Source organism: Cornus florida, unplaced genomic scaffold (assembly GCF_030987335.1).
Source record: "Cornus florida cultivar Cherokee Brave unplaced genomic scaffold, ASM3098733v1 CherokeeBrave_3.0.0_Hap2_Chr06, whole genome shotgun sequence".
Lineage (NCBI taxonomy): Eukaryota > Viridiplantae > Streptophyta > Magnoliopsida > Cornales > Cornaceae > Cornus > Cornus florida.
Genome location: NW_026775576.1, coordinates 26821106 through 26847939, shown reverse-complemented (window position 1 = coordinate 26847939; position 26834 = coordinate 26821106). Strand labels below are relative to the sequence as shown.

At 34.8% G+C, this 26834-nt stretch overlaps 1 protein-coding gene across 1 annotated transcript; it reads left to right on the top strand.

Moving 5' to 3' along the window:
• The first annotated feature begins 250 nt into the window (after nucleotides 1-250).
• On the top strand, nucleotides 251-24060 carry LOC132311231 (chaperone protein dnaJ C76, chloroplastic). Its single transcript, XM_059809057.1, has 9 exons — nucleotides 251-685; nucleotides 6205-6333; nucleotides 6419-6548; nucleotides 7115-7235; nucleotides 10231-10312; nucleotides 11315-11368; nucleotides 12388-12426; nucleotides 18509-18608; nucleotides 23720-24060. Exons 1-9 carry the CDS (start codon nucleotides 473-475, stop codon nucleotides 23845-23847), a joined length of 996 nt encoding a protein of 331 aa, XP_059665040.1. The 5' UTR covers nucleotides 251-472; the 3' UTR covers nucleotides 23848-24060.
• Nucleotides 24061-26834: the final 2774 nt, after the last annotated feature.

Below are 26834 nucleotides of genomic sequence, written 5' to 3'. Positions count from 1 at the left end.
AAAAAATTATTAAAATTCTAACGTTCAGGTCGTCCTATCCAAGGAGCTCAAATTCTCTTCTGAAAAACAACAATAGGGACCATCAATCACGCCTTTATTCTTGCTAAAGAAATCGACTAACTAGTATTAGTGTTGACAAAAAAATTGCAGGAAGCGTGCAAGTATACATTATGCACGAGGCGACACGTGGCCACATTCTAGCAAACCATCCCTTGGCACGAGCCAGACTCAGATTCATTCGTAGTTGTTGGCCTAGAATCTAGATTCTTGGAAAACACATGGCCTTAAGCTTGCCATCTCATCATCCCCCTATTTCCACACTGATTTTTCCCTCCTCAAAATTTTAAGTATTTTTAATTAAACCCCAAAAAATCTCTAATTCTTTTCATTTATACCTTCTCCTCTCTCTCTCCGTGTTTCACGGACTCAAAAACCTACATGCCATATTGATTCTTTTTTGTTGCATGCTTTAATGGCCCAATTACTGTCTCCAGTGTGCACAGACGCTCTCAAATTCCAAAACCCATCACAGAGTTTCTGCTCAAGAAGCAGATGGTGCTTGTCAGCCAACAGCAGTGTGAGTTGGGGTGTGGTGGGCCATGGTGGAAGGCGGAGAGGCTTCGGCAGAGTCAAGGTTGCGCAGTCGGAGGCAATTGCTGATGACTATTATGGTGTTCTGGGTTTGGTACTGCATCAATTTTTCTGCCTTTGTTGATTCTCTTCTAATTGAAATGTCTGATTTTATCGCTGTATGTTCTTTATATTTTGTACTGTTGTTTTTTTTTTTTTTTTTTTTTGGGTAGAATGATATATATATATATATATATATATATATATATATATATATATAAGTATTGATGATTTGTGCACAATATTCTCTCCGAATTACATATTCATGAAATTAGAAATGAGCATATTCATGAAATGGTTGAAGTACCATCAATTGGAGACAAATTAAGAGAAGATCGATTTGGATAATTTGAACATGTACAAAGTGCACCAGTTAGGGAGAGTGACCATATAGAGGGTAATGCTAAGTGAAGCGGAAGATCAAGATTTAAGAGTTAGTCTGGAAGGATATGTAGTTAACATTTCCTTTGAGTGAGGCTATGGTCTTCGGTAGTGAGGCTATGTGGTCGACCCCAAGTAGTTTGAGAAAAGGCTATGTTGAGTTGAGTTGATCCAAGTCAAGGCTGTCAAGCATACATAAATATATACATGCATAAATACACATGCATACACACACACACATATATATGTATGTGTACATATATAACTTTTGTTTGTGTGTGTAGCTGGCAAAATTTGCGTTTGTTACATGTAGATGGCGAAAATTGTGTTTGTTACGCGCATCAGGTCGGTTTAAATTTGTGTTTGTTATGTGAATAAATCTTTTGTGTTTTGAGTTGCCAATTTTTCTTTACAATGAGGAATGAGGTGAAGTCTGGCTTGTGGAATATTGTTTTGTAGGAGTTTTATTTTGAAATTGGCTTGCTCATTTTTTTTTTTAGCTTGGAGGGTCTGATGTTGTGGTTGGAGTTCTAATTCTAAGGCAGCCAAACTAGATATATGATTAGTGTACTGTTGTATCTCATGATGGTATTCTTAATTCGGGAAAATGTGAGAACTACTTAAAGGATAGAAATTATGCCCCATTCTTGAAATTTTTCGTTTGCTTTCAATAATAAAGAATGATGTATTGTGATATCAAGCTAGCTAATCATTTACGGCAACATTCCAACTTAGGTAATGCTTAGGCCTATTCTTATGGTTGAACTGGTTATGTGAGAAAATTACATACTTGACTTTTTATTAAAAGGAGTTTAAATATATCGGAGTATCAATAGTTTTTTTTTTTTTTTGGCGGGTAAAACTTGTTCCCCTAGTAAGTAGTATGTGATTATGTTTGTTAATGGATCGGATTTTATTTGAATCAGATACGACAATCCAGATTTAGTGAAAGATTTGTGATCTGTTAATTTGACTGATCAGTTAATTAATAGAAATAATGATCTGATCTGGTAGAAAAAATAATTTATTTATATTAATTATTTGCTCATTATGTGTATATATTTAATTGAAATACATGAAAGAGATTCATATCTATACATTTTTTATGGTTAATAATTTAGTAAAGCCATTATGCTATTAAAATTTTAATTTAATTTCATAAAACTCACTTCAGAAAAATTTATTTCTAAAGCGATCTATCATTTCTTATTGGATAGGATCGATCATCGGACTGGATGTCTGACTGTCAACATTTGGATTCTAACTAGTCTAAAGTTTTTTTTTGATATAACTAGGCTAAAGTTGATGTGTCTAATTATCGAATTGGATTTGTTAGTGGATTTAATCTGTTTACTTACACCCAATATGGGGTTCCGGTTTTGCCTCTTTTGGATTATATCCTTTGTTAAAGGTCTATGGTTTCCGAGGCCTTAAAAACTTTGCAATTGTCATCAAACAGAATTGGAAAATATTATTTCCTAGTGAGTGATGTTGGTTAGAAGTAGCTCTACTGTTCTGTAGCAATTATGCTTCTTGCATATCACACCATAAATATTCATTTATCATGGTTTTTGGTTTAACATCTGTCACAATTCACATTAAACTATTGGTATCGTTACAGGATATTGTATCTGACATCCATATTAGTGTCCTTGTTTTTCATAGGTCTAGGAAAGTTATTGGAATAGATAGCATCCTGCACTGCCTACAGTCACTTCCAGCAACCAAAATAGGGAAATAAGAATTGTAGGGCCTATTTAATTTTGTTTTCTTAGAATTGTTTTATATTTTCAGAGAACTAAAGATCAGAAAACAGTACAAAAATTTGTTTGGTTGGCAATTTTCTGAAAATTGTTTTTAGAGAACAGTATTTTATAGTTCTCAGAAAACAGAACTGTTTTCCGAGTTCTTGAGAACTGCTTTTAGAAGACTACACCAAACAGACTCGCAACCTCCCGTTTTGCTGTATTTTGAGCAGCAGTATCAAAATTTATAGCACAGAGTTGCATGTGCCTTGTTTTGGCTGTAGTAAGTTGGATGGTTCATTGCACCTTATGTTGCCAAATCAAGTGTGGACTGGTTTTCTAACAAACATATTTTCATGATTTTATGGACTTCATATGGTGATTGAATAATGATGATACATTTTCCGGTTGTCTGACACTTCAGATGTTTGCGGCTTTCTCCTTTTCTTATATGTTTTATGGGCAAGGTATGTGACTGTGAGATGTGAAATCTAATTAACTTCTATGGCGTTTCAGTTTTGCAATATTGTATTGTATGGCATATCTTGTGTTATACACGTACTAATGGTCTCTAAACTGATATGTAGTTAAATTTCATGACTAATTTGAAGAATTCCCTCAAACTAGTGCACCTCCGTTAAGGTTTTTAAAACAAAAGATCAAGAATGTGTTGAATGAACAATTTTGGTTTTAATCATAGGTAATAGTCTGGGAAATGGGAATAGGAGAAGAAATTGGAAGTGGGAAGCATTTTTTGAAAACAAATAACACGCATGGTTAAGGGAAATTCCTTGGATATGAGTTGTTGATTTAATGAAATAAAATATTGACATATGCCATTTGAATTGAGACTCTGAGGATGGGGTTTCCCAACACTTTTGTTAAATAAGGTCTTTCCATATTTAGGTAATGTTTGTTTTCTTTATGTTTCCTATCAGCTATTCTCCAATCACCAGCTGTTTCCTGATCTCGTATCCGATATTCAATCTGGAACTGGTCTAAATAAAAATATCAATGTATAGATGTCACACTCTAAACAGCTGTTTCTTAACACTCTGTGTGTGTGTGTGTGTGTTTGTTGGGGGGGGGGGGGGGGTTGTATTTTCAGTAGCTGAACATCTCTGTGTCTGTGGTTGGGGTGTGAGAAGGTTTTCTGGGATGGGATGTAACATTAAAAGGAATATTTATGCATATTGTGTGACTTATGTGGCATCAATGCCACTGGGATGGGATGTAAATATTAAAAGGAATATTAATGCATATTGTGTGAGTTATGTGGCATCAATGCCAGTGACCCTAATTAATTTTAAGAAATTCATAAAATCGCAGGGGTAGGCCATGGCCTCTATGTAGTACATGTAGTTGTGCGAAGTTTGTTCTTTTCTCCACCATCTTACTTGCTATCGCGTCTCACTATTCTCAACCCTATACCGTAAATGACATTTTTATACGGCAGTCTTGAAAACCTTTCATGCAGTCATTAAGGCACAGCAAACATGCTTGCAGACGGTAGAAGGGGAACTCAAGAGTCAAAAGAAATTAAAACACTTCACTATTAGTATATTACTTCCAATAACAGTGACAGTAATTTGGTATAATAGTAGTTTTAAATGTTATTTTGATACGACCCAATCTTTATATCCTTTGATGCAGTTGTGAAGCCATTGCAAACTTGTTAGTTAAGTATTAGAAGGAGAAGGATCATTCACTCCAAAAAAGATTTTAGCACTTCACTATTAGTTTAGTAATTTCTATGATGGATACAATACTTGTTAAACTAAATCTCTCTCTCTCTCTCTCTCTCTATATATATATATATATACACGCATACATATATATTTATTTATTTTACAACGAGGGTGTCCCCACTCCGGTTGGAGTAGGACTATTCCCTTCGGATAGATGCAACCACCCAAAAGCTACATGTATCAGGTAAGCCCAGGAGGAGTTGAACCTGAGACCTCTTGGTTATCACCTTGAGATTCTAGCCAACCTAGCTGTCCTGTTGGGATTTATTCTAAACCTTACTTGGTAAAGAAATTAAAATTGATATATAGTTCCCATAAGTTTTGTTCAGGTGCTGTTGAGTATTATAGGTAGTTTTTTTTTTTTTTTTTTTTTTTTTTTTTTTTTTTTTTTTTTTTTTTTTTTTCCTCCTGGGGACAACCTAGTTCTTTTTGGATTTTTTGATTCATTATACATTCTTTAGAGCAATTACAGAAATTTTTTATTTTTTATTTTTTTATCCTACACCAATTTGTAATAGTAATTGCTGTAAAGTTTTATCAATTTTCCCTTTTCTTGTCATATTTAGTGTTTCAGTTGGCTTGAATAAATATCCAAGGTCCTACATTGTAAGTAATTAAAAATATAGTTTTATGTTCTTTTTATGTGATGGATTCTTACGTTATAGGTGAGTAAGTATATTTTTATGACTATGTTCTTTGAGTAGAAGTTGAGGGCTACATTTTTGGGTGCGACTCCGGGCTCCCTTGACATTTTACTAATTAGATGAAGTTTGCCATGAGAGGCTTGCAAGAGGGCATCAGGATTCTATTGGAGTTACAAGTGGTATCATTTGGTCAAGCCTTTTTTCTTCTTGTCGGTGGTACTGCCACCCGATATTCTGCTTTTAGTGAATGGAGTGACACAAGTCTAGCCCATTCGAGGCACTGCAAGCAATGTTGACTCGGTTCAGTAAATTTTCAGAATAGATGTAGATATTGTTGATGCCATCGTTGATTAGAAATGCTAACAATGCCATTTTTTATATTAGGTTAATCCAAATCAGAGTATTTTAATTACTTCTCTTCCTGAATTTCTATGTCTGCCTTTTAATGAATTGATATCTAGCTAGAATTCCAAATCCCGATATTACTGTGTCAGAAATAATTTAGGATTGAAGACTGAATTGGATAATCATTTGAAAATGTGCGAGAAAGATACCCTTATGTAAAATGTAACATTAACATTGTGTATACTTGAGATAACTGAGTGATGGATTTGGGAGAACGAAAGCGTATGTTCAACCAAGGTGATTGTGTTGTCTTTCTTAATTTAGAATAATATGGAATCATGTAAATGATTAGGGAACTGTGTACATTATCCATGATATTCTTGGATTTTTTGTGTTTGAATTATACATGATAAAGTCATGTTACGCAGTTTTAATGCATATATTTTTGTTTCCATTATTAGAACAAATTTTTGTCATAGTGGATGGAATGACTGTTCAAAGGACTTGGTCTTCAGTAGTATTCCATCAGAAGAAACTTACTTTGAAAGTCATTATGTAAATGCCCATATGTGCTAGTGGTTGCCTGCAATGTTTCAATTTTTTTACTTCATTCTTAAGGCTCAAATTCCCTTTCCCTTATAATAGTGTTTTTCTTCATCTTTTTCCTTGTTGATGTTTAATAATTCCATCGCCGCCTCATATATGTACCAGCTTCCAGATGCCACACCGGAGCAGATTAAGAAAGCCTATTATAATTGCATGAAAGCTTGCCATCCAGATTTGAGTGGCAATGATCCGGATACCACAAATTTCTGCATGTTCATCAATGAGGTTTATGCAGTGAGTTTCCACTTTGAACTAGAATGCTTTAAGATCTGAATACATAATTTTATAAATGTACTATAAATGTACTATTGCACTGTAGGTTCTCAGCGATCCTGTGCAGCGCATGGTTTATGATGAAATTCATGGGTATGCTCTGACAGCAATAAATCCTTTCTTGGATGATTCCTGCTCAAAGGATCATGCTTTTGTTGATGAGTTTAGCTGCATAGGTATGGTGGAGTTTGCACATACAATTGTCTGGAGATTTCAGTTCTAGTTGGAATGTGAAGTGTTCTGTTGATTTTTATGTTGTACATATCAGACAGCTACCCTGGAAATTTCTGAAAATATGTCAATTGTTATTTCACTGTATAGTTCTCCTAAAATTTAGACTCTGAAATACTTATATCCACCAAAAAGTCGAAACTTTATGAGAAATGATGCCGAATCCAATAACAGAGGATGTCGGGGATAATACCTCAGGCAGGTCAGTGATATTTTCTGATAGGTGGGAAGGCTTTGGATATTTACTTTTTCTGATGACAGGCACATATACCCCTGTTTCTGTGTGTATTTGTTTTGCATGATTAAGATGTCCTTACTTGTAATGCTATTCTTATATTTTTATTCAGAATTAATATTGAACCAGAAACGTAGTACCTGCTGTGGATAAATAGAAGTTATACTGACTTATCAAAAACACAAAAAACAAAATAGAAGTTATAATGACATCTGTTTTAGCAATATCTGAGTTATGGGGATATTGGAATTACAGTATCTCTATATTTTTTCACAGGTTGCAAAAACTGTGCCAATGTGGCCCCAGATGTATTTCGTATCGAGGAAGACTTTGGAAGAGCCAGGGTATATAGCCAGTCTGGAAACCGTGATAAAGTTCAACAAGCAATTGATAGTTGGTAAGTTTCTGTTTCATGGATATAGTATAAAATGCAAGTAAATTTTTTTTTTAAAATTTTTTTCTGTGGATTTTGTTAGGTTGCTTCCTTTTTTTTTTAGAAAAAAATTACAGATATTCACTCCCGTCCTTGTCTGGCTTTGTGAAAATCCAATTCTAATCTTATTTTTCAAGACTTTGTACTTCGTGTGCAAGCAGATGTCTGATTGGGGACTTTCTTAGAGAATGTATTTCTATCTTAACTTTTTACTGCATTTTGTCCATTATATCTCAAGATTCTCATTTTTCTTGACCACATTTATCTTTTGAAATTTTTTGTTAAGACATTCCTTGCATAGGGGTATGGTGTTGAGTTTTGCGTTGATCAAACGTATGATGTAACCATCCTTTTAATCCTCTAGAAAGTCCTCATATCAATTTTTACAAACATAGGGGTATGCTGTAGATTTTGCATAAAACATTTGACTATGCTAGCCAAACGAGATAGGGTATGCTTTAGAAAGTCCTCGCGCGGGGGTCTGCTGTAGAAATTTCTATAAAGCATTCCTCGCGTAAGGTATGCTGTAGACTTTGTCATGTTAGTTGTAGAGCCTACAAACTTAAGCACAGAAAGGGTAGAATCTTTCTCTATATTCTGTTCATTTTGTGGTAATATGATTCTAATGGGGCTTGAATTGAATTGCAAGAATAATCAGTCTTTGTCGTTTAATACTTTGGAATCTATTTTAGAGAAAACCTGTTGAATTTTGGCAATTCTTATCCTCGCGCAAATATTTCGAGACAACCCCTGAGGAGAGACTCAAATATGAGCTAGTATGATTATATACATAGTACACTAGTATATAATTGAAGTAAAAAAATAAATGAAGAGTGGAGAATTTAGTTGGGTAAATATGAATCAATAAAGAATTCCATTTCACAGGGGTGAGGAACTGCATCACTACAGAATGGCTACATCCAGACTAGTTTCAATCAGCATCTATTCATCTGTCAATCATTTGCACTTCTCTATGAAAAAAAAAAAATTAAATAAATAAAATTATACATTCTTTTTCCAAATACGTTATTTATTCGTCACTTCTCGGGAGTTTTCTCTGACCATGCTCGTCTATTCAACAATACACCCTCTAGTTTTTCAGCAAGCTCTCTATCCCTTTCCTCCTGTTACAGTCTATTATCAGCTAGTTCACAGTTGCCTGTGCACGAGTTCTTCCACTGTTTCTTGTTGCAATCTTGAACGGTGGTTGCTGGTCACTCTATTACTTGCACTAAGATATGTCTTTGATGCTTTTTAGACAAGAACGGTTGCTATAGCACTGGCCAGGGCAGAAAATACAAGACTTCTAAGTTACTGTCTTTTCCACCACGCCAATATATCAAACCCTTCGTCGCCATCTTCTAATGGCTGTTTAGTTTAAACCTACATTTTGTTGTAATCACTACTAGAAGAAGACGAATCTGGTTTGCTCTTTTTTGAAAATGTTTATCGCTTTATTAATAATTTTGTCCTTGTTCTAGAAAGATTGTTGAGATCGGCGTTGGATAGGCCTCACGTCACCTGAAGCATTTTGAAAATGATATTATCGAATTAATAAATGTTTTAAACTTCTTATATTTCTGTTAATATCATCTGTGTTTTGATGATAAAAACCAACCAAAACTTTAAATCTTCAAATTGATTCCTAGGATCTAAAAATATAGTAATCCCAAAGGTTTCAGGTATGTTAAGAAAATATTTAATAGAATTTGGTGAACATTGGGTCAATGGTTGCATTCAATTGTATTGTCTTAGGCAAGTATGGATACTAGATCTAGTGTTTCAATTATCTAACAAGATATTAGGTGATATGTATATTTTTTAGAAAATTCATGAGTTGCATAATCAAAGACATATAAGAAATCTCTAGTAACTTCAATAACATACCAATCATCTTTAGTAAGGGTTGGGAGCATCTCTCAAGATTGCATGTTAAACACACTGTTCAAAAGAGTACCAGGGAGCTCCAACTATGCGGTATGTCAATTTCATTTTTCTTTGGGTACAAATCATACACTTCATGAGCCAATTTGTATTGTGGATGTCTCTTTTTCTTTATGAATTAATATTTTTTTATAGTGAGTCTAATTTTTCAATAGAATGGCTACTTGTTGCCCGTCTATCCTGTACAACTAAGTTGAAAATGTGGGTGCAACAACACACCCGAAATAATTTACCACTAAGAGCTTGTTTAGGCCATGTAATAAGATTAGCCTTACCTATGTCATTGTAACTTGCATTATCTAAACTAATTGTGCCATTTTATTAATTACCCCAATTTGAAAGTGGTTCTTTATAATCATTGCTATGTCATCACTGTAGTTTGGAACTGGCATGCAACAAAAGTTATAATTATTTTATTTGAATTCCAATTTTCTTCTATATAACGTCCAGAGTCAAACAAGACACAAGTTAGAGTCAAACAAATAACACGTTGATATTTTGCAAAATACTCCGTATATTTTTTAACAAATCTTTTTTCACTCGAAATTTTCTTATCACTTCTCTTTTCACAGTATTTATAGATTTATTTGGAAACATCACGGTCGCCGTATAAGACTTTTCAAAATCATGTTTTTGAGAAAAAAATAAAAGGTTGTTGAGCTCTAACAACGTTGTCAACCAGTTCCAATTGTGCATGGTGAGGATCAAAATAAAATTTGTTAAACCACCTGTTGTGGTTGTGCCTATTTGCATTTGGGTTATAATATCTGCATTTCCTTGTCTTAAATGTTTTCATCGTGCCTTTTTAAATGACTCGTGCCTTTGTCAGAGCCGCCAAAATATTTACATTTTACTACAACTGTTACTTGACCTTTATCGAATCTGATATATTCTCACAGCTGTATATCTTCATAAAACAAGACATACAAACAAGTAAATGATAATAGTGTTTGTTGTATGCTAAGTAAGATTAATTAGTTTTTAAAGACAGATTACTAATGCTTCTTCGTCTCAGTCCGGTTGATTGCATCCATTGGACTTCTGCTGCACAACTATCTTTGCTTGAAGATGAAATGCGGAGGGTAGAACGAGTAAATGTAAGGCACATGGTCATTACTTAGTTGCTTTCTTTCAACTTTATATTTATTATCTTTATCTGATGGATGTGATGTCATTACGTTGAATTTCTTAATAACTTGTCAATTCGTCGGTTTGTAGTTGCCTAACTTCAATTTTTATGGAGTATCAACCAGGAATTAGTGAAGGGTCATTTTCTGGGGAGGGTTAGCCTACAATCCCGCAGAAAGAAACATACTACAAAACAAAAAAAAAAAAAAAAAAAAAATGGTTAACATGCCCTGTTTTCCTCGACCAGGCTAGTCTATTCCAGCTGTTCAATGATAAAAAAGTTTTGCATGCTAGCATACAGGAGATTTGAACATCAAACATAGTTATTTTTAAGAACAAAATGTTGTGTATGATATTAGCACACTAAGTCAGTTGCAGGACCTTGCTAGAACTTGTATTTGTCTGGCATGGTTTTGTTGCTGAGAGGACCAAGGGAGGTGGATTTCCAGTCAGGGAGAGTGCTAATAGTAATAGGAACATACTTCTCTAGCTTGTATATTGCTTTTTATTGTTATAACCATTTTGAGTTATAAAGTCTAACATGAAGGGTTAGTAGGGGTTCTGTTGATGACGTTAATGAACAACTCAGTCTGAATGGAGGAGTATTACTTTGCTAATATTTCAAACTAATATAGAGTCGATTTTTTTGTTGGGTTTCTCTGGCTGCTTGATTTAAAATTTAGAATTTAACTTTGGGAGTTGCATCCTTTGAAACTTAGTGGATGAATTTTTCCTGCTAATACCATCTGTAGAAAGAATTTTGCCAGGATATAGATAACAATCTCTGAAATCATTTCTTATAGGATATCTTTCGAAGGTTTTCTTGTGAGAAATGTGCAGATGTCTTTTCTTTTGTTTAACAGACATATATATATGCTTTGGGACTGTTCATGATTATTTTTGTTTCCATTGTCACATTCATTCTAAATAAAAAATATCTAATTATATATTCTTTTGTCAATGATGATCAGGTCGGACTGATGCTCTCAGGAATGGGATCTGCAGCTGCAGATGTTTTCAGATCGGTAATACGTCTTTTTTTAATTTGTTCACGAGTTTAGTAGCTTAGTTGTTTGCTCATCCTACTTTTGCCCTTTGCCCTTGTGAATCTCCAGAGCAGAAGTTGCAGCTTGGGCTTAGTACAAAATTTTGATCCACAATTAGATGAATAAACTTCTTTCGTACAAATGAATTGTGTTGTAAAGTTAAGACAGTCATCTAGGTAAATTTTTTTGTGCCTGAAAAATATTGCTGCCATTGGTCTTGTGGTTGTGTATGGGTGTGAAGCAGATAAATGTGTGAGGTTTTAAAAGATAAAATAGGCGAACCTCTTATATCAGCTGCTTTAAACTTGTCTGGTGTAACTACATGAAAGTTTATTTATTTTTCCTTCAACACTTCTATGGTATTTCTTTAAATAGTAACTTTACTCAAAAAATTTCTGCTTATAGATTTATGGTTGAGATCGTCTTCTTTAGTTCGTCAGTGTTGATTTACATCGTGCATGTTGAAGGATTTAAATATTAAAGTTACACCCTCAACAGCTTAAGCTTTTAAGGTAGATGGTAATTAACATGGTATCAGAGCAGGCAAGATTCTATGTTCAAACCTCAGTTACCCAGATAATTAAAATTGAAAGACGTGTTGGACCAAAAGATGGCCACACTTGAGGGGGCGTGTTGAAGGATTTAAATATTAAAGTTACACCCTCTCTAGCAGCTTAAGCTTTTAGAGTAGATGGTGGTTAACAGTGCATTATAATATATATAATACATGTCAAAAAGGCTGTGGTTAATTTGAAGTTTATTAATTTTAGCTTCTAAGTCAATGAATATGTGCTGCAATTGTAGCAATTATCAATTGACAGTAGCACATATTATGAAAAACTTGAACAATCCTTTTTAAGAGGGCTTTATGTTTGTTATGATGATTCTTGAGCTTCACAATTCTTCAGATAAAGATAGTTGAACTGGTAGCTTCCTCCTAATCCTTTTATAATTTTATGGTTGATTGCATTTTAATGGAAGTACATCCAATGTGACAGGCAAGCTCTCGATGGGAAAAGAGACAAGCTAAAGTCCTGGTAAGAACTTTAAATTTAACACACACACATACCCATATTCATCTACATCATTGGGTGTCTAATAAACATTATATTCATAAAGTGATCCAAGACAGAAATGGGGAATGTTGAGAGGATGCGTGCCACTACAAGAGAAGACAAAAATAAAAAAAGTTTGGTTCTGTTGAAATAGAACATATTGCAGATAAAATGAGAGAAAATTGATTAAATTGGTTTGGCAATGTATGGTGAAGTCACATTGACGGTATGTGATTGATTGAATTTATGGCCTTAGATATAGCGGAATGGCAAAACAAGATTTATGTAGCCAACCCCAAATAGCTAGAAAAGTCTTTGTTGATTTGAATTGAGTATTCATTTGCATTTTTATTTTTGTTCTTTCATTCATCTTCTTTACTTCTGTTTATATTTCAAAAATGTATTTGGTGTATCAATGCATTTTTTGCTTATACGTTCTGCTTTCTCTAAGCATATCCCTTAGTTTTATCTATTATTCGTGCTGTTAAGCCACATATTCTAGATATTTCATTTTTTTAGTTTGAATCGAATTTTGTCTGAAGAACCACTTGCTTTTAAAATGATTCAGTTGGCTTGGACAATTCCACATGCTTTTAAAATGATTCAGCCGGCTATTGGTTACTTGCGGCAATTGGCAGCAGAAAAGTTCAGTGGAACTCAAATTTTTTAGTTTGTATGATTCCTCATTTTCTGGTTGCAATGAATTTCTCATAGTGAGCGGAATGGAAACATAGGATTCATGTAGCTGACCCCAAGTAGTTGGGAAAAAGGCTTCTTCTTGTTGTAGTAATGGATTTCTCATAGTGCTGCTTACTTATATCACTGAGATTCTACCAGCTCATCATGTTTCAACGATACACCTGTGATTCTTGTGCTCGGCACAAGTAGCATATTAGGAATAAGCAGCTACATTCCTTTTTGAATTAGTGAAGGAAAAATTTCCTAAAGAAGCCATTATTGAGAAGAATACCAGTAGGCATGTGGCCTAGCGGTACAAGGCTCCTACTTTCCAAAGGGAGGTCAGAGGTTCGAACCTCAGTGGAGGCAGTGTGTGTGAGTCTCAACTAGGAAAACAAAAAAATAAAAAAATAAAAAAATTTATTGAGAAGAATTAAATTGAGGACTTGCACTGAATTTTATGAAGGCTTTGATCTTGAATATTTTATCTCTATGCATTGCGATCTCATAATTCTAAACTAGGCACAAAAGAAGGGGAGAAGAATATATATACACATGCTAAACTAACGGAGAGGAAAACTAGAGATTTTAGCTATGTTAAATGTATTAAGAATGAAGATTCACAAGTTTTAGTAAAAGATGATGAAATTAAAGAAAGATGGAAAAATTATTTTGAGAAATTGCTAAATGAAAACCGTATAGGAAGCTTAGGCTTTGATGAATATAAGATAAGATACTTTTTCATCAGGTCAAGGAGTGGGAGTTTAGAAATACCTTAAAGAAGATGAAGTCGGGAAGGACTTTAGGACCCGATGACGTTCCTATTGAGGTTTGGAAGCGTCTAGGAGAAGTTGGTTTGTCTTGGTTAACAAAATTGTTTAATAAGATAATAACAACTAAGAGGATGCCTAATGAGTGGTGCAAAAGTATTCTAATGCCTATATATGAAAATAAAGGTGACATACAAAGTTGTATGCTCCCTCTTTATCTCCTGTACTTTATTTCCGATTTTAATGAAAGCCCAACATCTCATTTAGGCAAAAAAAAAGGTGACATACAAAGTTGTAGTAATTTTTGCGGTATTAAATTAACGAGTCATACCATGAAACTTCGGGAGAGATTGATTAATGCCTAAGGCAAGAGACTGAAGTGTCGGAAAATCAATTTGGATTCATGTCGGGAAGGTCATCGATGGAGGCAATTTACTTATTGAGGAGACTAATGGAAAAATATAGAGAGAAGAGAGAGATCTCCATATGAGTTTATTGATTAGGAGAAAGCTTATGATAGGATACCTAGAGATCTAATATGGAGGGTTTTAGAAAATCAAGGAGATGCAAACGGTTACATTGACGCAATAAAGGACATGTATGATGGTTGTGTGACTATAGTTAGAATGCCTGTAGGGGAAACAAGTGAATTTCCAATCAAGGGTCAGCTTTAAGCCCATACCTTTCTGCCTTTGTTATTGATGAGCTAACAAGACACATCTAAGATGGGATTCCATGGTGTATACTATTTGGCGATGATATTGTTTTAGTTGATGAGACTAGAGGAGTTAATGCCAAATTTGAGGTTTGGAGAGAACCTTTAGAATTAAAAGGGTTTAAGACAAGTAGAAATAAAACTGAATACCCATGTGGGTAACTTTTTTTTTTTTTTCATTAAATGAGCTCTAAAATTCTTTTTTGACTTTATTGATGAGCATTTTCTCATTGATTTACCAATGGAAGGTGTAGCCTATACGTGGTCAAATGGCAGGGATCCAGTCACTCTTTCAAGATTGGATCGATTTTTGATTTCTGGAGAGTGGGAAGAGAAATTCCCGGATGTCGTTCAGGCGGTTTTAGCAAGGGTCACCTCTAATCATGTTCCTTTGGTTTTGGATTGTGGGGGTTTGCGTTCTCGAAGATCCCCGTTTCGATTTGAGAATGTGGCTGAGAGCGGAGGATTTCCAAGGGAATATCCGTTCTTGGTGGGAGGGAGCAATAGTTACAGGTTCGCCCAGCTTTATGTTAACAAAGAAGTTAAGAGCTCTCAAATTCGATCTTAAAAAGTGGAATAAGGATGTTTTTCGGAATCTTGAATGGAGGAAGAATAGAGTCCTTGCTGAATTTTCCGAGATTGATCGTCTTGAGGAGGCGGGCAAGGAAATGGAGTCTCTACGTTCTAGGAGAGCTTCCTGTCAAGCAGTTCTTGTTGAGATTGCTAGTATGGAGGAGATTTTGTGGCGACAAAAATCCCGGGCTCTTTAGCTAAAAAAGGGAGATCGTAACACAAATTTTTTTCACAGATTAGCTAATGCTCACAGAAGGAGTAATCACATAGGACGAATTCGGATGGACGGTGTGGAGTTGTGGAGGGAGGAAGAGGTGCGTAATGGGATCGTTTCTTTTTATCAGAAGCTTTACATCGAGCCGTTAGCCTGGAGACCCAAATTTGATGGTCTCTATTTTGAGGCTATTTCTGAGTTGGATAGAGATGGGCTTGAGATTCCTTTTACTAAAGACGAAGTTCTAAAGGCTTTATCTAGTTGTAACGGGGACAAAGCTCCGGGACTTGATGGGTTTACTATGCGTTTTCTTATGGAAAGTTGGGCAGTAGTGAAAAATGAGGTGATGGGTACATTTCAGGAGTTTCATGCTACTGGCGTCTTTGAAAAGTCGCTAAATGCCTTATGTATTGCCCTTATCTCTAAGAAGGGAGGCGCTTTTGACATTAAGGATTTTAGATCAATTAGCTTAGTGGGTTCTATTTATAAACTCATGGCTAAGGTGCTTGCTCTAAAGATGAGGGAAGTAATGGATGGGATTATCTCAGATTCCCAGAATGCTTTTGTCGGAGGCCGGCAAATTCTTGATTCAGTTCTTATTACAGGAGAATGTGTGGATTCCAGGTTGCGTAGTGGTGTTCCTGGATTTTTATGCAAACTTGATATTGGGAAAGCATATGATCATGTGAATTGGAATTTCATACTTTATTTGTTGCAAAGAATGGGGTTTGGAAGTAGATGGAGGAAATGGATTGAGACATGTCTCTCGTTAGTCAAGTTCTCAGTTCTTGTGAACGGATCTCCCGCTGGTTTTTTTGGGTGTTCTTGGGGTTTAAGACAAGGAGATCCATTGTCGTCTTTTTTTTTTTTTTTTCCTTATTGTTATGGAGGGTTAAGTAGACTTATGCGAAGGGCAAAGGATCTTGGTCTTATTAAGGGCTTCAAGGTGGGAAGAGATTTAGTCCATCACGTGGAGATTTCTCATTTACTTTTTGCGGACGATACCCTGGTGTGATGCTGATGTGTCTCAACTTAGATATTTGAGGTGTATCTTGGCTTGTTTTCAGGCGGTTTCCAGGTTGAAGGTCAACGTGGTTAAGAGCATGCTTGTCCCGGTAGGGAATGTTCTAGATATTTCTTCTTTAGCTGTAGTCTTTGGTTGTAGGGTGAGTTCTTTTCCTATTCCTTATTTGGGTATTTAAAAAATTTAAAGGGATTTTCTTTGGGGCGAAAGGGGAGAAGAGTTTAAGTATCACCTTGTTAGATGGGAGCAAGTTTGCAAGCCTATGAAGTTGGGTGGTCTTGGTATCAGAAGACTGGTTCCTTTTAACCAATCTTGATTCAGTTCTTATTACAGGAGAATGGCAGATGTGTTCGTTTTTGGGAAGATCTTTGGTGTGGTGATTAGCCATTATCTCGTACATTTCCCAGACTATATAGTATTGCAGTTGATAGACACGCCTATGTAGCTGGCTGTTATCGGCTTGATTGTAGTAGGATTACGTGGAACGTACACTTTCGACGTTCCTTTCAGGATTGGGAGTTGAACGAGGTTTGTGTTTTCCTGGATCAGTTGTATCCGCAGGAAGGAGTTGGCAGAGGTAGTGACGATCTGACATGGATTCCCTCTTCCCATGGTCGCTTTGAAGTGCGATCTTTGTTCCTATGTCTATCTAATTTTGATAGCTTTGACTTTTCGTGGAAGACCATTTGGCGTTCTCTGGCTCCAACTAGGGTGGCATTCTTTGTATGGACTGCTGTTTGGGGTAAGATATTGACGATTGATAATTTGAGGAAAAGGAAAAATTGTTTTGTCAATTGGTGTTGCCTATGCAAGCAAAATGGTGAGTCAGTTGATCATATCCTCATGCATTGCCCCGTGGTGCATGACTGTTGGAATCTTATTCTTGGGTTGTTTGGCATGCGTTGGGTAATGCCACGTTCTTCTAAGGATTTGATTCATGCTTGGAGAGGATGTCGTGATGTACACGATTACTGGAGAGTTGTCCTACATTGCGTTTGGTGGTGCATTTGGAAGGAGAAAAATAGCAGAATGTTCGAAGGGAAGCAGTCGTTTACGCGACGCTGATACTTTTTATATTATTCGCTCTCTTTTCAATTATGTCAAGAGGAGTTCTTGCTCCTCTTCCAATGATTTAATTATTTTCTTGGATTCTTTGGGGCCTTAGCCCCCAGTTCCATTTTTGTACTTGGGACGCATTCCCCTTTTGAACGCCTTTTTATTTGCTTCTTACTTACCAAAAAAAAAAAAAAAAAAAAAAAAAAACGAGCTCTAAAATTCGAAGCATAACTTTAGTAAATCTAGAAATAAAAAAGGGGGTGTAGTGATGATTGAGAATCAAGAGTTACAATAAAGTGAAAATTTTCGTTGTTTAGGTTCAATTATTCATAACGAAGGAGAAATTGGAGATGATGTTAATCGTAAAATCAAGGCATCAAGGCATGATGTGTTAAGTATAGGAGTGCATTTAGGATATTGTGTGATAAGAAATCCCCATAAGATTGGAAGAGATGTTCTATCGAACCGCTATTAGAATAGCCATAGTTTATGGTAAAGAATTTTGGGCAACTAGGAAAAACAACTTATGCATAAAGTGAGTGTGGCAGAAATGCGAATGTTGAGATGAATTTGCGGTAAAACTAGAAAGGATAGAATTTGAAATGACCACATGGTTGGAGTAGTAAAAATTGGAGATAAAATGAGAGAAAACTTGTAAGATGGTTTGGACATGTGCAAAGAACACCTTTAGATGCGCCGATTAGGAAAGAATGACAGTCCACATTGAGTCTACTAGGGGAAGAGGATGACCAAAGTTAACATGGGTAGAGTTAGTAAAGAAGGATACGATAGCTTGTGGTTTGACTGAGGTTATTTCCTTAGACATAGCCAAATGAAAACATAGGATTCATGCAGCCGACCCCAAGAGTTGGGGAAAAGGCTTGTTGTTGTTGTTGTTGTATTGCGAACTCTTAATGATGCTCTGTTTCTTTTATATGATAGATATAGTCTTGAGTCTCTTGACATGCATGGACATTGACTAATATAAATCTGAAAATTAGTTTTAACAATGACAACTTCTAAAATTGTTATAGGCGCAAGCTAAATGGAGGATGATGAAGCAGAAAGATTCTGATAAAACTGAATCCTACTGGAGCAACCTTTGGGGCAAGCCCCAAGAATACCAAAATTCAGGTAAGAGGTATTTAATTAAAGGAAATTACTCAGTTCTGAGAACTGATGTTGGAAAAGATTAAAACAGTCTTTCCATGCTTTTACTTTTCATTTTTATGCTTGAAATATCATATTTCGTATAAATTTATGTGCTTTATTTTTCTCTCAATAATTTTCTAAAAGTTATATAGTTCATTGTTGTATACATTGTAGGCATATGTTCTTCATTACAGAGTCAAATGTTCCTGTTGTGGCAAGATAAAAGTTGCTTGAACCTTAACTAAAACTTGTGGTGCTCTTTACAGTTTGGCAGATTTCTGTCTGTCTGTCTGTGTCTCTCTTTCTCTCTCTCTCTCTTGCGTCCATGTCTGAGAGTTGAGCAATGTAGATGTGGTGTGGAAGTTTGATCTCATATGAATGACGTAGAGGGCGGTGAATAATAGGTCTAGCTTGCTCTTTTAATTTATTTTCAGATTATTTTAATTTCAACAAATTACATAACATTTCAACCACGCAAAGCAATAAATATAAAGTAGTAAAATAAAGCAATAAGAGATGACACTAGGATTTTTAATGGGGAAAACCTCAGCAAGGAAAAACCATAGAGACTAGCTGTCTCGGGCAAAAACTCCATTATATCGAAGCAAAGCACACCACTCTGTCTGTGAGTCTCACAACCACTACACTCTGCCAAAATCTAGTCACTAAACACCTCAGTGTTACTCCTGAAGCTGCACATTCAGTTGTTACAGATTCCGGTCTTACTTCTCATATCTTGCAGACGGGTTGCTGGAAGAATATGATCACTCCGCGAATAATCTGGTCCCCTTGTAGGGATTGATTTCTGTACACTCACAATGGCGAAGATGTAAGGAAAAATTGATTCTCTAATCGAATAAGATGATCTGTAGATAAGCTCTAACTGTCGATCACTTGAAGAAATCACCTAAAACACTTTCGTATATAAGTGCATGCTCTCGAATAAATAAAACTCACGAAAACTCACTCAAAACTTATTCAATGGTGAATTAACCTTGTGTATCTCTAGGTATTAAAGAGTAGGATAATAGTGGAATTTTTATAGACAAGAGAGTCCAAATAAAAGATGGAAAAATGATGTTAAAATTTTATTGGACATCTCAAGAGTTTTGGGGATTGAAAAGGACACTCAGTAGTTTTGAGATGAATTTGCGGAATATGTCCAACCTGTTGGGACACTCTCAGTAGTTCAGAAACCTGAACTTCCGAGAGCAAAACAACCGGTTGGCAAATTTTCAACCAATTGGGAAATACTCAGGAGCTTAAAACCTTACCAAACCAACCAGTTGGAAAATTCTGAAAATTAATTTTTGGAATTTTTAAGCATGTCTTCTAGAACCTTTTTCAACCCAACTCGGTGTAACAAGTGCTCTCACACATACACTAGCTGTTTAAAATGATGACACATATACTACCTGTTCTAAGTGATGTCTAAATCGGATCCGATTGTATAGAGATGCTTGTTGTTTGGCTTCCATGATTGAGACTGAACTTAAATATAAAATTATAACTCGATCAACATAACTTGACACTGAAAATTTGTAAATACTTAAACTAATTTTCTCACAATGTCACATATGGTTTCGGAATCAGCAGTGTCCGCACCGTGGGAACATGCCTTGTTCTCTGATGATTTCATCTCATGGTTTCGTCATGATATCTTTTCTACATGTTTTGAGTATTTTTGACATTATGAATTTCCACAAGTCTTTTGGTCCTCAGTCATGGCAGAAGCAATATGTGCTGTTTTAGTTTATTTTTTATGGTGTGTTAGACAGTCTGTTTTATCACAGTGCTAGCTGGAAATCCAGCCATTGGTCCGCCTTGGAATTTGGGTTTTCTTTAAAAATTGCAAAGTTTTTGTTGCATTTTTGTGCTTGTGCTACATTGTAATATTTTTTTTTTAATTTTATTTTATATATTACGTTCTCTTGAAATCGGCATTGTAATACATGTGAAGGACTTTCTAATTGAGAAAATAATTTACTTGTAAATTTCGAGTTTCTGGTGAAATTTGACTGAGAACAAACTTAAAAAGCATCTCATTGCCTTCAGATCTTAACTGACATTCTTAAAAAAATAAATTAGACAGAGATGACTTGAAATAAGCCTCTATAATGTGGAGAAAATTTTACGAAGTACTGTATACAATTTTTTTTGTTGTTGGAAGGACAGAATTTTAACTAACTTAACAGAACTTTAAATTCAATTTATACCAGAAAATAAAAAAATGAATCAATCATTCATTCATGCATGCAGATTCAATAAACTGATAAAAAACAAAGATCTTTTACGTGGAAAACAGAGATGGGAAAAACCACTGATGCTAGTCAAGGCAAACTGAATCCAATATGAGAAAGAGGGATTACAATCTAGATGTTTCCCCAAACCCAAGAAACTCCTAGTTACCACCTTGGCACAAACTAGAAACTCCTGGTGCACACAATTCGCTCGTCTACAGACCTAACTCCTCACGAATCTAGTTCTCCACCAGTGAATTAGTCTCAACCTTTAATCATCAGGTTCGATCTCCGAAAATTTAATTATTATGTTGAACTCTTCACTTGTAGTCTCTAGTGATAGATATAAACACACTGAAACGCACTCACCAATTCTAAGAATGATAGAATGCAAAATAAAATATGATGCATACTAGAACTCACAGTAATGCTCACTGTATGTATTCTTTGCATATACATGGTATATATATAGGGAAAATAGAAGTATACAGACGGTAGGGTTTCTCGTGTTTTAATTTTAGAAGAAAAGTTAATTTTTGCATGGCCAGACTGATGTTGATCGCTCTGGTGGTCCTCCATCGACACTTCGGTAGATCTGAAGTGTACTGCAAGCAACACTTGTATGCATATATAAAAAGATATAGGGAATCAAATCAGATTAGAACATGTAAAAATTAGAAACCCTTTTTATATATTCCTGAAACCTAATTTGGTGAGTGAATCAATGTGTCAATTTAACTTTTTACCTTTGTGGAAGAGGATTACGCAATTAACCTTGAGTGTAGCTTCTGCTTTCTTCAACCATGAGTAGGAGGTATCAACTAACATTAACTTCTGAAATTTCATATCTAAACTAGAAATGAAAACAAAAGTTACAGACTCTAGTTTTGTTCAAAGAAATTTGCCAACTCAAGTTCTATCAACCTAAGAGAAGCAATGACTAGAGAATAACTTGGGAAGCTAGTCTTGGTACAAATTTATGGTAAAAAGGTGCTTCCTCATAAATCGATTTACCTTTTCTCATCTTTTCTGAGTACCAAGAGCTACTGCAGGTGCACATAATGAGATTGACATTGCAAAAACTTGTCATTGAAGGTGGGTCTCTTTGTGATATCCTCTGAAATAATAAGAATTACAGATGTCAATGATTAATGGAGGCTGTGCATTGCACTAAGAGGGGCCATACGACAGTAAGCTCGGTTTCCACAAAACGAGTCCGATGATAATTGCCAAGATAATTAGGTGGACAATATTCCTTGCATAAAATAAATGGCATCATGAATTAGCTGCCATGGAGGCCTTCTGATTGACAGGTTTGGTCAAAGAAGTCTTATTAAAGCACAAAAATCTTGGAGCTTTATTTTGATAGTCAAAGTTATATACACTTGGTTAACAAGTGTCTAATGTCAGGAAAAAAGCCATTGATGTGAGATATCACATGATCAGGAAATGAATTGAAGAAGGGATGGCAAGTTTTATGAATATTTACAATGAGGAAAATGCTGTCTGATGTGTTCAAAGGCAGTGATCATATAGAAGTGCAAGTATTTGCTTGGTCTTGATAAATCTTTCGTAGTTTAGAAAATTGATGGGAGTATCCTATGGTGTGGGCATTAGAATCTTAGATGAAGATGAGGAGCTGCAACTGCAGTAAGTTAATCCTCACAGGTAATGTTCAAGGAGGCTGTGATAAAAACCCAGGTAGAGACTTTTTTGGTAATGTCATTTTCTCAGCTGCTGAATTGTTTTTTTTATCTTAAGGTACTGGAGGAATCTTAGCTTCCACAGGAGTTAAAATTTTTCTTAGGAAGCTAGGTCTAGGTAAAACATTATAACTGGGAAGTTGGGGACGATCTTTTATAATAGCAAAAACAGGGTTAGGTGATAAGTCTTCTTTCATTCCAGAGTCGAAAGGGGTTTACAAGGGTTTCAAGGCTTTGTTTTGGGATTAAATTTGGTCTTTAGTATGCTTGTCTGGTTATCCTCAGTTTTGTCATCGTAAAAAAGATTGGATCACACCCAGTGAATGCTGGCTTGTTTTCATCGAACCACATAAAACTTGGGTGTTATTTTTTGTCTGCTTTGATTATATATATATATATATTTTTTTCCTGTTATTTTTGCTGAATATATGCTGCAATACTCAGCATATGAGTCCTTTGTACAAGATGTGAGATTGGCAATCAACATGAGGGGTTGTCCATGGAGTAGCATAAGGGAGAATAATACTGATCTGAGTTGTCTGCTTAGCTGAAAAAGAGGTCTGCTAGTTCGTAAGGGGTAGAATAACCTAATGCGAGATAACTGGAAGAAAATTCAGTTTGTTTTCAAAAGAAACTTCAGAGAAAATATGGTTTTATATTTGTTTTTTTTTTTTTTTTTTTTTTTTTTCCTCGTTTTTTTTGAGAAAAAAATTAAATAAAAGACAAATTAGTGGGGAAAAAAAATAGATAGAAGACATTGGTCTTATTCTTTAGGGAGAAACTAGAGAGAAATTTAGTTTGTTCTTTATAGACAAAAACTAGAGGATAATTCTTTTAGAGAGAACATGTAAGGAGAAATGTTTTTACTGATTTTTGGAAGTGAAAATGTAGTATGTACACAGAGGTTTTTGATTTTTAGAGAAATTTAGAGGGAGAATTGCCCTGTTTTTGAAATAGAATATTAAGAGAGCTGGTGTGTTGTGCAGTTTCCAGAAGAAGTGGAGGAGTTGGTAATGGCAGTGGAGACTTTCTAAAATCATTTTTAATAACCTCATCCCATTTACCTTCTATTACAACTAGTGTTCCTCGTTTACCTTCTATCAAAATAAATTTCATAAGGTGTAAATGATGTTGTAAATTGTTGTTGCAGAGGAAGAAGTGAAAGAGAGAGCAAAAAGAGCTGCTGCAGCAGCTAGACGATGGAGAGAGTACTCAAGAAAGGGTGTTGATAAGCCTCCAACCTTTAAACTTCCGGGGACGGTCTCCAAGGAAAAATGAACAGTAATTTCTGATAGCTCATGTATATTTATATTCAAGTGTAACTAATGTACGTAAAGGTTCTTTATTGAACACAACTCTAATAATTCATTCCTCTATGTAATGATTAATATGTAGATTTCATACTGATATTGCAATTCAATGTAAATTACTTTAATTGCAATGACATGAATATAAGGGAAAAATACGAAGTATAGAACTAGTTTTCTTCTCTGGGTTTTCTGCTGCATCCATGAGCGGTATATGTTTTCAATGTTTGTGTTCGTCAAAATCAGAAGTCTTTGAATTTCTTGACCTCTTTTAACGTAAATGATAAATATAAAAAATGTGCGACTGTGAAGTCAATTACTAGTTTCTTGTATATATTTTTCCTAAATTAGTTTCTTGTATATAGGTAATAATGAATTCTTATATAAATTAGAGTAGTTAGCTCTGATATCACCACAGATCGTACCCGCTTCCTTTATTTGTATTTGTTTTATAGTTTAACCTGTTCTTGCTGAGACAGCTGAGGATGGAAAGGAAAAGAAAATTTAAACTTTGTGCAGCTTCTTATTATTGTTCTACTGCAAATAAAAATGGAAACCCTTTAGCTAAGGGCATGTTTGGTGGCTGCTTCTGCCACATGTTTTTTGCTTTGGGGCCAGTTACTGTAGCGGAATTCTGGCTCAAAGCATGTTCGGTGAAAACTGCTACGCTTCCAGACAGGGCTGAATCACTTCTGAAAATGGGCCTATTTTTAGAAGCATCAAAATGATGCTTCTTGTTGATTCCAGCACTGTAGAGGTAAAATGTTTCCTGCACTATAGTCCATTAGTGTCATTGGGCCCAAATACTTAAAGCAATTATTCCATATCCAGCCACAAATCTTGAAAGCAACAAGAGCGAACCTTAGGGCGATTTGGAGACGATTCCACTGTGCACAGAGCTTCAACCATCCCGTCGCTACAAACGACGTTCTTGCATGCTCCAATGTAAACATAACTCCATTATGTTCTTGTTCCTCTTCTTCTTCGTCTTGATGATATTTTTTTCCTATTTCGTGTTAGTTTTTCTGCTTCGATCTGAAACCCTAGTGCTGAGGGTTTTAGTTTTGTTACTTGGATGAGGTTTTTGTCATGTTGTGTATAATTTTGGGTTGACTTTGTGCTTGGATCTGGAAACCGTACTTCGGAAATTCAAGTTTTGTCACTTCGATTCAGATTTTATTATCTTGCGTCTTATTTTGGATTGAATTTTGTGCTTGGATCTGAAAACCGTACTTCGGAAATTCAAGTTTTGTTACTTTGATTCATATTTTTTTTATCTTGTGTATAATTTTGGGTTCAATTTGTGCTTGGATCTGGAAACCATACTTCAGAAATTCAAGTTTTGTCACTTTGATTCAAATTTTATTATCTTGTGTCTTATTTTGGGTTGAATTTGTGCATGGATCTAAATATCGTACTTCGGGAATTCAAGTTTTCTTACTTCGATTCATATTTTACTATGTTGTGTATAATTTTGGGTTTATTTTTGCCTTGGATTTGGAAACCCTTCTTCTGAAATTTCAGCTCTAGTACTTTGATTCAATTTTGTTTTATGTTGTGTACAACTTTGGGTCTATTTCTGTCTTCGATTTGGAAACCCTACTTCTGAAATTAAATTTCAACTGTTTTTAACATTTTTGGCACTTCGATTCATTTTTTGTGTTGGTGTTGGGTTGTTCGTTTATAGAGTATGAGTGTTGCAGTGGCATGACATTGTCACTGGCATTGAATTCGTCCTAAAAGTAAGAATTTCAACACTACTTCTGAATTTACAGATTTGTTAGTTGGATAAATTTTTGTTTTATGTTGTGTATAAATTTGGGTTTTTTTTTTTTTTTTTTTTTTTTTTTTTTTTTTTTTTTTTGTCTTCCATTTGGAAACCCTACTTCTGAATTTACAGATTTGTTAGTTGGATTAATTTTTCTTTTATGTTGTGTATAAAATTGGGTTTTTATTTTTTCTGTCTTCCAAATGGAAACCCTACTTCTAAAATTACACAGTTTTGGTACTTCGATTCATTTTTTAATGTTGTGTATAACGTTGGGTTTTTTTCTGTCTTCCATTTGGAAACCCTACTTCTAAAATTACAGATTGGTTACTTCGATTCATTTTTTATATGTTGTGTATAATGATCTTGTTTGTGTTGAAATTACAAATTGGTTACTTTGATTCAACTTGTAACTTTTTTTGATGTAAGAATCTTTTGTCATTGGTTACTAAAAGTCAGTTTTTGTGTACAACAAAATGCACTGAATTGAAACCCAATTCATCTATTTGTTAAAATTGTGTATCATATGCTACCTATATGCAAACTGACTTCCAACTTATAACTGTTTTTGATTTAAAAATCTTTTCTGATTGGTTCTCAGAAAGAGTTATAATATATCTTCTTATACTTTTTATTTGCACTAAACCTGAGTTTTTGTGTATAACTATATGAAAACTTAATCGAAACTGATTGATCAAACTGTAAAACTGTGTATCATGATATCTATATGCAAAGTGACTTCCAACTTGTAACTTTTTTTCATTTAAAAATATATTGTCATTGGTTATTGAACCTCAGTTTTTTTTGTAGAACTATATGCAAACTGAATTGAAACCCAATTGATCGAGTTGTTTAAACTGTGTATCATGCTACCTATATGTAAACTGGCTTCCAACTTGTAACTTTTTTTCATTTAAAAATCTTTTATGATTGGTTCTCAGTAAAATAATATTTCTTCTTATACTTTTTATATGTACTGAAACTCATCTTTTGTGTATAACTATATGAAAATTGAATTGATCAAATTGTAAAATTGTGTATCATGCTACCTATATGCAAAGTGACTTCCAACTTGTAACTTTATTTCATTTAAAAATATATTGTCATTGGTTACTGAACTTCAGTTTTTGTGTAAAACTATATGCAACCTGAATTGAAACCCAATTGATCTATTTGTTAAACTGTGTATC

Excerpts from the sequence above, each read along its gene's own strand:
- LOC132311231 (XM_059809057.1), top strand. The coding sequence starts at position 473 with ATGGCCCAATTACTGTCTCCAGTGTGCACAGACGCTCTCAAATTCCAA. Across the intron at positions 6,549-7,114 it reads TGATGAGTTTAGCTGCATAG|GTTGCAAAAACTGTGCCAAT; the intron begins GTATGGTGGAGT and ends ATTTTTTCACAG. Across the intron at positions 7,236-10,230 it reads CAACAAGCAATTGATAGTTG|TCCGGTTGATTGCATCCATT; the intron begins GTAAGTTTCTGT and ends TCTTCGTCTCAG.